General features: G+C 36.3%; 1 protein-coding gene across 6 annotated transcripts in view; it reads right to left on the reverse strand.

Moving 5' to 3' along the window:
* BRWD1 (bromodomain and WD repeat domain containing 1) overlaps positions 1-13,399 on the reverse strand; it is a 127,837-nt gene that overhangs the window by 32,300 nt on the left and 82,138 nt on the right. For all 6 annotated transcript variants that reach the window (XM_024239366.3, XM_054542520.2, XM_054542521.2 and 3 more), the window contains 6 exons: positions 12,108-12,232; positions 11,294-11,376; positions 7,887-7,998; positions 7,198-7,259; positions 1,306-1,461; positions 948-1,068 (listed from right to left, as the gene is read on the reverse strand). In XM_024239366.3, the coding sequence (XP_024095134.3) occupies positions 948-1,068; positions 1,306-1,461; positions 7,198-7,259; positions 7,887-7,998; positions 11,294-11,376; positions 12,108-12,232 (659 nt within the window). The remainder of the gene's footprint in view (positions 1-947; positions 1,069-1,305; positions 1,462-7,197; positions 7,260-7,886; positions 7,999-11,293; positions 11,377-12,107; positions 12,233-13,399) is intronic.

Genomic DNA, 13,399 nt, shown 5'->3' on the forward strand with positions numbered 1-13,399 from the left:
CTGCCTCAGCCTCCCAAGTACCTGGGATTACAGGCACGTGCCACCATGCCTGACTTATTTTTGTATTTTCAGTAGAGAAGGGGTTTCACCATGTTGTCCAGGCTGGTCTCAAACTCCTGACCTCAGGTGATCTACCTGCCTGGGCCTCATGAAGTGCTGGGATTACAGGCATAAGCCAATGCACCTGGCCTCCTACAAAAATTATTTTTAAATGACACAAAGAATATCCAAGAGATTTCACCAATATCATATTCAACAGAACGAAGCTCTGGTAGCCAAAGCAAAACTACTTGGCGAATCACAATAGGTAACTCCTGATGGACGGACTTTTGATGAAAGACTGCCAACAGCTGCTGCACTGGAAATGAGGATTCATCTGACAGAATTCCCTGGGAGCAGTAGCCACCCTGTTAAATCATCTGTCATGAGTTTGGCAAATGAAAACCACTGGAGAAACAAAACCACTATTTACCAAGAATAATTAAAATAGAAGGTCTTATTGTTCAAATAATAAGACACAACATTTACTGAGGCCTTAAGATTCTGCAGCTTGGTTACCTGATTAGAAAAACAAACAACTGTTTCTTCAATTGTGGCTGTTAATTTTAAAACAAATTATGTCTTCAATCATGTATGAGGATAGAAAAATTCTCATTACTAAAGTACCAGTGAAAGTTTACTGAAATAAGTGGAATAAAAGTAAAATTTCAGTGATATGGAAATAATCACTGAAAAAAAAACGAGGGTGAAATATGGTAGTCAATCTTCTGCCTGGCCCTACCCACACCTACCCATAGGCATCTAACACCATCAGACAATGAAAGAGAATAATGAAACAGAAAATGCTAATCAGCCCCCAATTCTACCACTATCTCTTTCTTTGTTTACCCTGGTCAATATTGCCAGATATAGCTTTTTAAACATTTTGAAAGCAGGTTTCTACTAACCTGTAAAATCGATTAACAAGTCTCATTCGAATTGTGTAAAGATCGGTTGGATAAGCTACTACAGTACAGTACTTCGGGTATGTACACAGATCAACAGGGCCTGCAAAAGCTGCTGCTATATCTGTTAGGGAAGACAGGAGAGTTTTTAATCGATAAATCCATTGCCTCTAAGTGGTACTTCTCTAGAAATCATTCATAAGATATGGCTACATTTAACATTACAGGCTAAATTGAAAGATAACCAATACAAAGTGTAGAAAAGAACAGAAACCTCAATTATGCTATATTTTTAAATACCTTTATGAAAAAAATGAAAAAAAACTTTTCATCCTAAAAAAAAAAAAAAAAAAAAACTTACCAAGATTCAAAAGTTGATCTATACCACTGATAATTCTATCACATTCTTCATCTCTTGATTTCTGACCCCATTCACCAGCTTGTGGTTTATAGAGCAATTTCTCTAGCTCATCTGATGTGACAGAAATACTAGCTCCTAATTCTTCAGGTGGATCAACTATGAATACCATAAAAAACGAAGAAGGGAAGGAAAAAAAACACAAAAAATAAATATATACGGTATTAAAATTCGATTTTCATAGCTTATAAAACTAGGTTATCTCTACAGTCAAAAATAGAGTTCAAATGTGCAACTCTTTTAAAATTACTCATTGAGATTAACAAATTGCTTAAATTCAGGTAAAAACACAATCTACCTACCCTAACAAATTAAAAATAAGAGTGCCAGTATTGCAGTTTTCAGTCTGTTTCTTCAAGGAGGCAAACTTAACCCTGAGGCCTCTGAAAACACAAATTGAACCTGACAATATTCAAAATTTTAAGCTTACATACAGTTAAAATTTTAAAATTAAAATTTTTAAAAAGTCAAGTCAAAATGGATAAAATAATCCCACATGACAAATGGCTAATTTTCTTAAATTTTAAGGGAGCTCAAATGAAACAGACTGGTATTTCTTGAAAAATAAGGAGAAGCGGGCAGGGTGGCTGACGCCTGTAATCCTAGCACTTTGAGAGGCCGAGGTGGGTGGATCGCCTGAGATCAGGAGCTCGAGACCAGCCTGGCCAACGTGGCAAAACCCCGTCTCTACTAAAAATACAAAACTTAGCCAGCTGTGGGGGGGCACACCTGTAATCCCAGCTACTAAGGAGACTAAGGCAGGAGAATAGCTTGAACCGGGAGGTGGAGGTTGCAGTGAGCCGAGATTGTGCCATTGCACTCCAGCCTGGGCAACGGGGTGAGACTGTCTCAAAAAAATAAAAAAAAAGAGAAAATCTGAGGAAGCTCAAAATATTTTAGCTTATTGAATATTGGTTCTAACATACAGATAAGAAATGTCATTTACTGTGTACTGTGTACTGGCTGCCAGGTTAACTCAGAGCACGTTCACAATGAGGGAACAATGGCATTGGGAAGAGCATCATTTTAACAGCTGCTAAATGGTGGAGAGAACGCTCATGGGAGCATTTCCTCTAGAAACATATCCGTTAAGATTCCTGCAAACATACACACAAGTTTTATATACAGCATTCTTTGGGAATGCTCTTAACTTCAATAGAGTTGACCTATTAGAATTAAGTCATATGATGTAGTCTTTTAGCTGAGAGATGGGAATTTTTTAAACATGGATGATAAATGATTCCTATAAGCTTATAATTCATGTTCTTGCAAAAAGAAAAAGGATTTCCATTTTATTTTCTGCATGAACATAAAAGATATGTGGGGGAAGAGGGCAGAGACATCCCACTGCCCTAATAAGCCAAAATGTGTATTTTTAGACTGTAATTCAGAGTTATGCTTTCAATATTTTATCTCATCAAAAGGAAGAGGAAAGAGGCTGTATAGGCAGGCAACATAAAGTGCTTTAAAAAACACTGGTTTATCAAAGCCGGGATCTGAGTTCAAATCACATATATACCACCTAAAAACTATGACTTTGGGCAAGGGGTGTGGGTGGGTGGATGTGTGGGTGTGTCTGTTTTAATGGGGAGAAAGGGGGGTCTCACTATGTTGCCTGGGCTGGTCTCCTCAAGTATTCTGGTGAATACTGATCAACCCACACGTGTGAAGAAACGACAATAAGCCAGGAAAAGAACCAAATGAAAGATCTGTGATAACAAAGGCGTGATGCACAAAAGGGCCAGCACCCATGCCTGTTCCCCCCAACCAGACTGAAAAGCTGCATGATACATAGAGCAATGGATAGATTGCATAAAAGGGTCTTGCCTCAGAAGTCGAAAGTAAATCAGTTCTAGGCTGAGCACTGCTCCAAACCCATCTACCGTATCTTAAAAAGATAAAATTGTTTCCGACTAGCTTACTTGTGTGACAGAACAAAGTTCAACACAAAAATATACAGCACTCAACAAGGTAAAAATCAAAATGTCTGACATAAAATTTAAAATTATAATGCAGGTAATATATTACGAAATACCCATAATGAAGAGATTAATCAACCAACCAGAATTGGCACATATGTTAGAATTAGCAAAGACATGAATGCAGTTATTATATTACGCATGTTCATTAAAAACATACATAAATGGAAGACATGAAACACACACCCAAATCCAACTTTTAGAGATGAAAACAACAAGCAGTAAGGTGAATACTATAATACACTGGCTGGTGATAAATAAGATATTCCAAAAGAAAATATAAATATATAAGATAAAAATATAAAAAGACTCAACGCCAGGCATGGTGGCTCATGCCTGTAATCCCAGCACTTTGGGAGGCCGAGGCAGGGGGATCACTTGAGGTCAGGAATTCAAGACCAGCCTGGCCAACATGGCAAAAGCCCATCTCTACTAAAAATATAAAAACTAGCCAGGCATGGTGGCGCACACCTGTAGTCCCAGCTACTAAACAGGCTGAGGCAGGAGAATCGCTTGAACCTGGGAGGTGGAGGTTGCAATGAGCGGAGATTGCGCCACTGCACTCCAGACTGGGCAACAAAGCAAAACTACGTCTTAAAAAAAAAAAAAAATTCAAAAGAGCACAGTATGTGTTATTCATTTCTGAATGTATATCATCATTGAGAAGAAAAAACTAAATCTTTTCTCATAATGTCTATTTAGTGCCTAACTTGATGCCCCCCAAACGGTAGGCATTCAAGAAATGTGTATGAAACAAATATGTGATGTAGTTATATGATTTACTCTATAAGCACAGCTAATATTTCATAAAACAAAGCAACAACAACTAATATTTTCCAAACATAAAACTAAAAAGATGCATATGTAACAAATTTTACACTAACATAGTGTAGACACAGCAATAAAAACTGAAGACACAGCCAATAAAAATTATCCTAATGAAACAGTAAAAGAAAATAAAGCAAAAAAACAAAAAAAAATCCAGAAAAGCCCCGAAATGCAGAGACCATTTAAGGGAACAGTAGAAATTATGATATCCAAAACTAATGGATAACAGTTAAAAATGAGGAAAGAATCTGAATGTTTCTCAGCCAGGCTCGGTGGCTCACACCTGTAATCCCACCACTTTGGGAGGCCAACGTAGGCAGATCACTTGAGGCCAGGAGTTCAAGTCTAGTATGGCCAACATGGCAAAATAGCTGGGTGGCACATGCCTATAGTTCTGGCTACTCAGCAGGCTGAGGCATGAGAACCACTTGAGCCTGGCAGGTGGAGGTTGCAGTGAGTCGCGATTGCACCACTGCACTTCAACCTGGGCAAAGAGGGAGACTGTCTCAAAAAAAAAAAAAAAAGAAAGAAAAAGAAAAAGAAATTGAACATTTCCACAAAGACATAAAATGGCCAATAAGCAAAGGAAAAAATGCTCAGTATCATTAGGCATCAGAGAAAGGCAAATCGAAACCACAATAATACTTCCTATAAGTTAAAAAAAAAAACAAAAGTGTCCAGGATATGAAAAAATTGGAATCCACATACACTGTTGCTGGAAATGTAAAATGGTATACCTGCTCCAAAAAACCATTTGTCAGTCCTCAAAAGGTTAAACAGAGTTACCATGTAACCCAGCAATGCCACTCCTACATATAGTACCCAAAAGAAAAAAAAACTTGCACATGATATTCACAGGAGCACTATTCACAGCCAAATAATGGAAGCAATCCAAATGCCCTTCAACTGATGAATGGATAAAAATGTGCTATATCCATACAATGGAATATTATTCATCAATAACAAGAAATAGCTTGGTTTCTAAATGCCATTCTCCAATCAAACAGGCCATGGCCCCTGAAAAACTGCCTGATTCCACAGCTGAGGTAGGGAAAGTACAAGGTGAGCCTTGAACACTGCATATTGCCAGAAGCTATGAAAACACTCAAAGACGATTCAAAAGAAAATGTCAAATGGACATAGGAGTCAACGTGAAGGGGTTCCCAGTGGCCAAATCTGCAATAAGGTAGCAACAAAATAATGATAACAATTGAACATTGATTTTAGTTTACAAAAATCTGAGTACATACTAATATAAATAAATGGGAAAGGAGAAGATATATCTTATAGTAGAATTCCAACTAATACGTGTAAGACAATGAAAACAAAAACTCATTATTTGAGGCAAGAATTATCAACGGATGCTACAATTAGTGAGTAGAAGCAGGATAAGAAACAAGATTACTCGCAGCACATAAATATATCCCCATGGGACACTAATTATAATGGGAAAAGTATTTACACTGGAGAAACCTGACACATACCCCTAAATCAAATTATTAAAATTATTAAAATCCTAAAATAATTGCACTGAGAAAGACACATTACTTTTCTGACATTTTTGCCAAAAATGCAAAACCTAAATTTAATCGAGAAAAAACATCAAAGCCAAACTAATGGAAATTCTATAAAATAACTGCCCAGTAATCTTCAAAAGCCTTAAAGTCATGAAAGACAGTGAAAAACAGAGGGATCCTGGATTAAAGACTAAGACGACATGACAAATCCAAAATGTGAAAGGATATTAGTGAAACAGACAAAATCTGAATAAAGTCTATAGACAATAGTATCGTATTAATAATAATTTCCTGATTTTGATCACTGCAATGTGCTAGCTGTGTAAGAAGGGAAATCTAGGTATTCAGAAAATCCTTGTACTATTTTTGTAACTTTTTTTAAGTCTGAAATTATCTCAAAATGAAGTTTTTTAAAGTGCTATAAAAAATGGAGAGTACATATTGAAGAGAAATATCAAAATGCAGATATTCAGAGATTTTCTTGAAAATTATAAATAAAAAGAGAAAAACATCAAAGGATGTTACAAATCAGTAAAAACACATAAAGAAAGCTTGGTGGTGAAAAAAATGGAAGCAAGAGATATAGAGTACCCTTTCAAAAAGTTTAGCAAAAGGGAAATAATTCAGTAACAAAAATGCTTCATGAAGTCAAATGTAAGGTCTAAGAGACATATTCAAACCTGACTGGAGAAAGGTAGGAGGAAATTAAAATTGTTGGAGGGGATGAGCTAAGTGCAGGTACCAGGCCCTTGGAAGGCAACAGCAGTGGGATGGTAGCACTAGAGGACAGGCTGGTTTTAAATAGTTGTCTATTTCAATAGAAAATCCACAATAAGACAACTCGAGGTAAAGCAGAAGACAGATCTTTTCCTTGAAGGAAGACCAAGGATAAAAGATTAAGAATGAGGTAGGAAAAGTAGAGGCTACATGAAGAATGTAAGTTTTTTGTTTTTGTTTTGTTTTGTTTTTCTGAGACGGAGTCTCGCTGTCACCTAGGCTGGAGTGCAGTAGCCGCAATCTCGGCTCACTTAAACCTCTGCCTCCCGGGTTCAAGCGATTCTCCTGCCTCAGCCTCCCAAGTAGCTGGGATTACAGGCACACGCCACCATGCCCATCTAATTTTTTGTATTTTTAATAGACACAGGGTTTCACCATGTTGGCCAGGCTGGTCTTGAACTCCTGATCTCAGGTGATCCATCTGCTTTGGCCTCCCACAGTGCTGAGATTACAGGCGTGAGCCATGGTGCCCAGCCAGGAGTTAAGTTTAATGCAGGGTTACATGAGAAATGACAGCAAGCTACTAAGGTACAGCCAAAATCAAGCTGGAATCTAAGGTCAAGAATTAACAAAACAGATAAACACGATGCTGTTGTCTTCTTTCAGTAAAGTTCAGTTACTGTAATAATTTGAATATATTGATCATAGAACACAAATATGTTTGTTCCATGTGCACTGGCAAATGTACATATTATAAAAATAAAATGTTTTCATTATTTAACAAATATATATACCATTATCAGGAATTGGTTCCATGTCCCATGGGCTAAGTTTTTCAATTTCAGTATTATCCCACCTGTTAGAAAACAACAAATCTCTGGTTAGCCTTTCATGAAAACAAAATGTGGATAATAGGTATCCATTATAAAAGTAAACAAAAGATACAAAATGTGAAAATTAACCTCACTGCAGCAGTACAATTTTAAATATTAACAGTAAATTTTTTTAAGAAGAATATATTATTAAAATAACACGTTTAAGAACAAAACCAGAAATCCTATGTGGCCCGCACCCAAAGTGAACAATAACTCAAAGACAAGGCATGAAGCCCTTGAATTCCACCACAGCCACAGTCAATGATTTTTATTCCATTGCCAATGAAAAGGCATCAAAGGTTTCTTTGAAGAAGATTAATGATATAGTATCTGCTTCTGAACTAGGACACTGACAATACGAGGTAAAGGAAATATTAGGTGGCTACAGAAATAGTTGCAGGAAAGCAAGCAGAACCTGAACCAAGGGGAGTACTAGTGAATAGGAAACAAAGAGTAGGTGCATGTCTGAGAGACATTTCAGGTTAGCCTGACATGACTTAATGACAGATAAAAACCATGTTTTTTTAAAAACCAGAAATGTATTATTCATACAGCAACCTGCCACACTGAATTACTTGTAAATGATTAGTTTTCATCTGTATACAAACCTAACAACATAACACTGGAAATGACTATCAGGATACTGTGGTTGATATGGCTCTTGACTTAACACTGTTCCAAACCACCAAGCATCATCAATAATAGAGCGGAATCTGTCACCTAGGAGAGAAATGATCAAGTCTGAGGCATTTCTCTGCTAACATTCATTAACATTTTTTTAATCTACAAAATACCATATGATACAGATAAAAAAGATGCCAAAAGCACAATACAAAAACAGGCAAGCAGCGCTCCTAAACAAACCAAGAAAAATATGGAATAAAAAATTTAACTTTTAGATTAAATGGATTTGTAGATGTATTTTACAACTCTAACACTTCAACCAGTGAAATAAACTGCACTAGATCTGTGTTTAACATTCGTTACAATAGAAACATGAACTGCTGCAGTAACTATATCTCTTCCTTCTTACCCTTCCCACCATTTACAAAACAAAACCAATGAAACAATAAAAGTCACCTATCCAGCACTGATGATTCTTCGGGATATAGATCAACAGTTATTTTCTCAAGGGAAGTTTTATAGAAATAAATCAAAATTAAAGCTACAATTTATCCCCAAGAAAGAATATACCTGGCAAATGGTCTTGAATAATTAAAGTATGCTTACAGTGAATTCTTCAAAGGTTTGAAAAAAAATAATGCCACGACTACTAGACCTACATGTTTTAGTCTTTAGTATATTTTCAAACTTATGTAAACATGAGTTTTACATATATTTTACTCCAAAATCACTTGAAACCATAGCCCCTGAAAGAAATCTAAGGAGACTAGTATAGCTTTAAACTTATAATTTAAGATAAACACACCATGATTTTGTCCAAATCTCTAATACCCTAATTTAACATAAACATTAATTACAACTGAATGTAATAATAATTATTGTAATAAAATCAGCTGCCTCAATTTTGAGGCCAAATATAAAAACATATTAGAAGAGAGTCTTTGATATAAAAAATTAAGTGTATATTTTTCTTGCTATTTACCTAATACTAGAAGATAATTTCAGTTTAGATAAAAATATTTCTTCGTACAAAAACAACCCTTAAAAAGGAGCCTTAAAAAATTACGTTTTCTCATAATAAAAGTGTCTTTTCTATGTTTTTGCTAGCTGATCACCCTGGTAATCTTATGTTAAGACTTTTCAAATAAACCTACTTTGGCCTTTCAAGAGACGGATAAAAATCCACTGTAAAAATGAAAACAAGCAACTTCTTCTTGCCATACTACTCAAATTCCATGCAAAAATGGGGGAGCAAAATGAATTGAAGTGTAGTATAACAGGTCTGGTCCAATAATTTCTAAACCACAAAAATAAAACAAAAACCACTAAATTACAGGAGGCATCTGGGACTCCATCTCTAGAGTTTAACTGTAGATAATTCAGTTTTAAAAAAATTAATGGACACGTTGGCAAAAATGAGAGCCTCTTACACCTCATGGGGGCTGAAAAATCATAATAGCTGGGAAGCTTTAAAGTTATTTGGAACACAACTATACAACCTGCTAATGTTGCTTCATGTTGTTTTTGTGGCTGTATGATTTTCTTCAGGAAAAATTTTCTCTGCATCTACTCCCAAAATAATCCTGATTCCTTGTGTAGATGTTACCAGGAGAATAATCTATAAAGAGGAGCCACATGCCCTGACAACCTTTCATGTTAGATGAGGATGATTAGGGACTCTATCTAAAATTTACCTTCTTGTAGTACCCACACAAAAAGGCAGCAGTGGCCAGATATGGTGGCTCACACCTGTAATTCCTACACTTTAGGGAGGCTGAGGCATGATGATTGCTTGAGCCCAGGAATTCAAAACCAGCCTGGGCAATACAGCAAGACCCTGTCTCCACAAAAAAAAAAAAAAAAATTGAAAATTAGCTGCACATGGTGCAGCTTCCAGAATTTACATGTTTGTATACACCATAATTAAGAGTCCCACAGCCAAAAAGGAGGCTGAGGTGGGAGGATCACTTGAGCCCAGGAAGATGAGGCTGCAGTGAGCTCTGATTACACCACTGCCTTTCGGCCTGGGCAACAGAGCAAGACCTTGTGTCCAAAAAAAGAAGGAAAGAAAGAAACTGCAGTAACTAGAAAGATCAATGTCTTAACATCATTTATGAATGTGTACACCAGATGACACAGCCTGGGTAAAACTTAATATTTCTAACAAAAATCCAAGAACTGATAAAAGAATGAACCATCCTACTTCTAACTCAATACACAAGCTCCCTGGATAGCATTACACACTGAACATGTATTTGTACACCTGTGAAACAAGTACTACAGTTACTATCAACAGTTGCTGTTACTACCCAGCCTAATGACAGTCAATCAGTTATCAATTATATCCTGAGATTAATAATCTACACAACTCTGAATAAGTGAGCCCTCCTTAAATGATCATCACAAAAATCACATTCGAGTAATGTAGTACTCACATTGAGATACTAAAATTACTCCAATGTGTAATTTTACTCGAATTGTAAAATTACATTGAGGTAATTTTAATTTTTTAATTTTTCTGCCCACCTATACATTACATGGTTATAAAGCATTAAGTGTATATGAATTTTTTATTTCTTAACGAAACAGTGTCAAGTCTTCCCATTTAAGTCTACGTTGTTATGATATCAAGGGTAAAATAATTGGGTATACCAGAACATTTTCGTTGTGAAATCTGAAATTACTTTTCAACCTTCTGATCATTTTAGATCCTGGTATAATTGTGTAAATTATGCCAATGTTACATCAAAGATAATTATATACAATATAGTACAGGGAAGTCTAAAAGGAAGTAAGTCTACTCTAGCCTATAGTCAAGGAGTGAAAATAATCTTTTCCAAATGTCATGAACCAAAAGAACAGAAGAAAAGTTGCTCGTCTAAAACGTCTACATAATCGGGCTGGGCACGGTGGCTCACGCCTGTAATCCCAGCAGTTTGGGAGGCAGAGGTGAGTGGATCACGAGGTCAGGAGTTCGAGTCCAGCCTGACCAACATGGTGAAACCCTGTCTCTACTAAAAATACAAAAATTAGCTGGGCGTAGTGGCACGCGCCTGTAATCCCAGCTACTCAGGAGGCTGAGGCAAGAGAATCACTTAATCCTTGGAGGCGGAGGTTGCAGTGAGCTGAGATCACGCCATTGCACTCCAGCCTGAGCGACCTAGGGAGACAATGCCTGCCCCGCCCGCCGTCCCCCGGCCCCCACCAAAAAAGTCTGCATAATCAGTAAGTACCAAGCCGTAAGCAAAATATATTTACAGGTCACTTATATCTCTTCCGGAATTTACATGTTTGTATACACTATAATTAAAGAGTCCCACAGCCAAAAAGTTAGACCAATAAAACAGATTAATTTTTAAAGGTATATAAAACTTAGTAAGGATAGACTTACAAGACTGCCAATTCCTCTGTCTTGCTTCATCATAAAATTGACGCAATACAAGAAAGTCAATAACATCTGGCATATCATGATATCTAGACAAAAATTTAAAAAATTATTAAACTCTTTACATAGCAGGTTATATAGTCTAAAAGCAGCACTGTCCAAAAGAAACATGAGATCTACAAACGTAATTTTTAATTTTCAACCAGCTATATTTTAAAAGGTAAAACAGTAAATTTCATAGCATATTTTAAATATATCCAAAATATTATTTCAATATGTAATCAAAACAAAATAGAGATATCTTACATATTTTTTCTTCATAACTAGTCTTCAAAATGCAGTGTGTACATTCACAACACATTCATTTCTTTTAAAAAAAAAAGTTTATGCCTCATACTCTGCCAAGTCTCATGTTAACACATTCAATCAGATCATCCACATTTCAAGTGAGCAATAGCCACATGTGACTAGTGGTAACCTTATTAGACAGCACAGGTGTAGGAAATTATTTATTCCGAATTTTTCAAAAACAAAGGGCAGAAAAAATTTGGCCTGTATGTCAGAATTCTCCACCCACATAAGCAGCAAGAAAACCACATAAAACAGACTGCCCACACTTAACTATAACTGTGACATGCCTACTATGACTTCAGGGTCAGGGATGGGTTTCCTAGCCATCAGAAGCTCGAGCCACATCTTAGGCTATCCACAGTGCTCTACAAGTTACCCTGGAGTTAAATGGGAAGGGCATGCTATCATTAAATCAGCAAAATGGCAAATTTAAATTTAAATAATTCCATTTTAAAAAAATAACACATACCTAATAGAGAAAGATTTGTCCGTAAGTTTTCCAGTTGCCGGATCTATAAATGCTAGTTTGAGGCAACAGAGTGTAGGGGGCCCAACTTCATATCGTATTCCAACTATTTTAACCAATTCTTGATCCTTTAACAGACATTTTTTTAATGGTTAAAATAAAAGCAATTCCTTAATACTATAATTCTCCACATAGTTATATTAAGTAAACTCATAATTTAGGCTTCCAAACCAGTAGACAAGTTTAATTAATACCATTAATTACATTCAATTTTGCTAAAGTTAATCTCCACATATTTAATACAGTTTCTAATACAAAGAACATCCTTTAGAAAATACACTACAAAAGTGTAAGATTGAAAACACAAATCTCGGATTAGCGCAATATCTTATGACAATCACTCTTAAAAATCTAACATATTTCCTTCTGGTTTTGTTTTGGAAACAGGGTCTCGCCGTGTTGCCTAGGCTGGAGGGCAGTAGCACAATCATGGCTCACTGCAATCTCAAACTCCTGAGCTCAATCAATCCTCCCACCTCAGCTTCCCGAGTAGCTGGGACTGACTACAAGTACAACATGCCACCACACCAAGCTAATTTTTTATTATTTGTAGAGACAGGGTCTCCCTATGTTGTCCAGACTAGTCTCGAACTCCTGGGCTCAAGTGATCCTCCCACAACAGCTTCCCAAAGTGCTGGGATTATAGGTGTGGCCTGCCACACCCACACAATGCACATTTTTATTTATATAGCTTTATATTATGCAGTGAAAATGTGTAAGCATTCTACTTATTCATAAGTGTTCTTCAAAATCTTGATATTAAATTTCTGCCTAATACATTCAGTAAGTAATATTTGTTGAGAATCTACCATATGCTATGACCTCTTCTAGGCAGTAGGGACAGGACGGTAGACAGGTGAAAGTCCCTACCTGAATGGAGTATCCATCAAATGGATTTGCCATAGTCAACCTTCCCCCCAGTGTCTGCTTCTCTGATACTAGGAATACAACAGATCATTCATCTACTTATTCACTGAACAAATGTTATTATTATAATGTACCAAACAAAGTGCTAAGCATAGTTCTCATTATTCACAGTAGTTATGTTCTATAAAGTCACCTAGAACACTGAAATAAAATACTAAATCAGTGCTATAGAGAATATATAGGGATAGGTTCCTGCAAAATTCTGGTCACAACACTGTAGTAAACCAGCGCATACATAACCTGGTTTTATGTGTGTTTCCATTTAAAGGTACCTTATTTAATATGTTGTTGATTTGCAAACATTTAAC

Source organism: Pongo abelii, chromosome 22 (assembly GCF_028885655.2).
Source record: "Pongo abelii isolate AG06213 chromosome 22, NHGRI_mPonAbe1-v2.0_pri, whole genome shotgun sequence".
In the NCBI taxonomy this organism is placed as follows: domain Eukaryota; kingdom Metazoa; phylum Chordata; class Mammalia; order Primates; family Hominidae; genus Pongo; species Pongo abelii.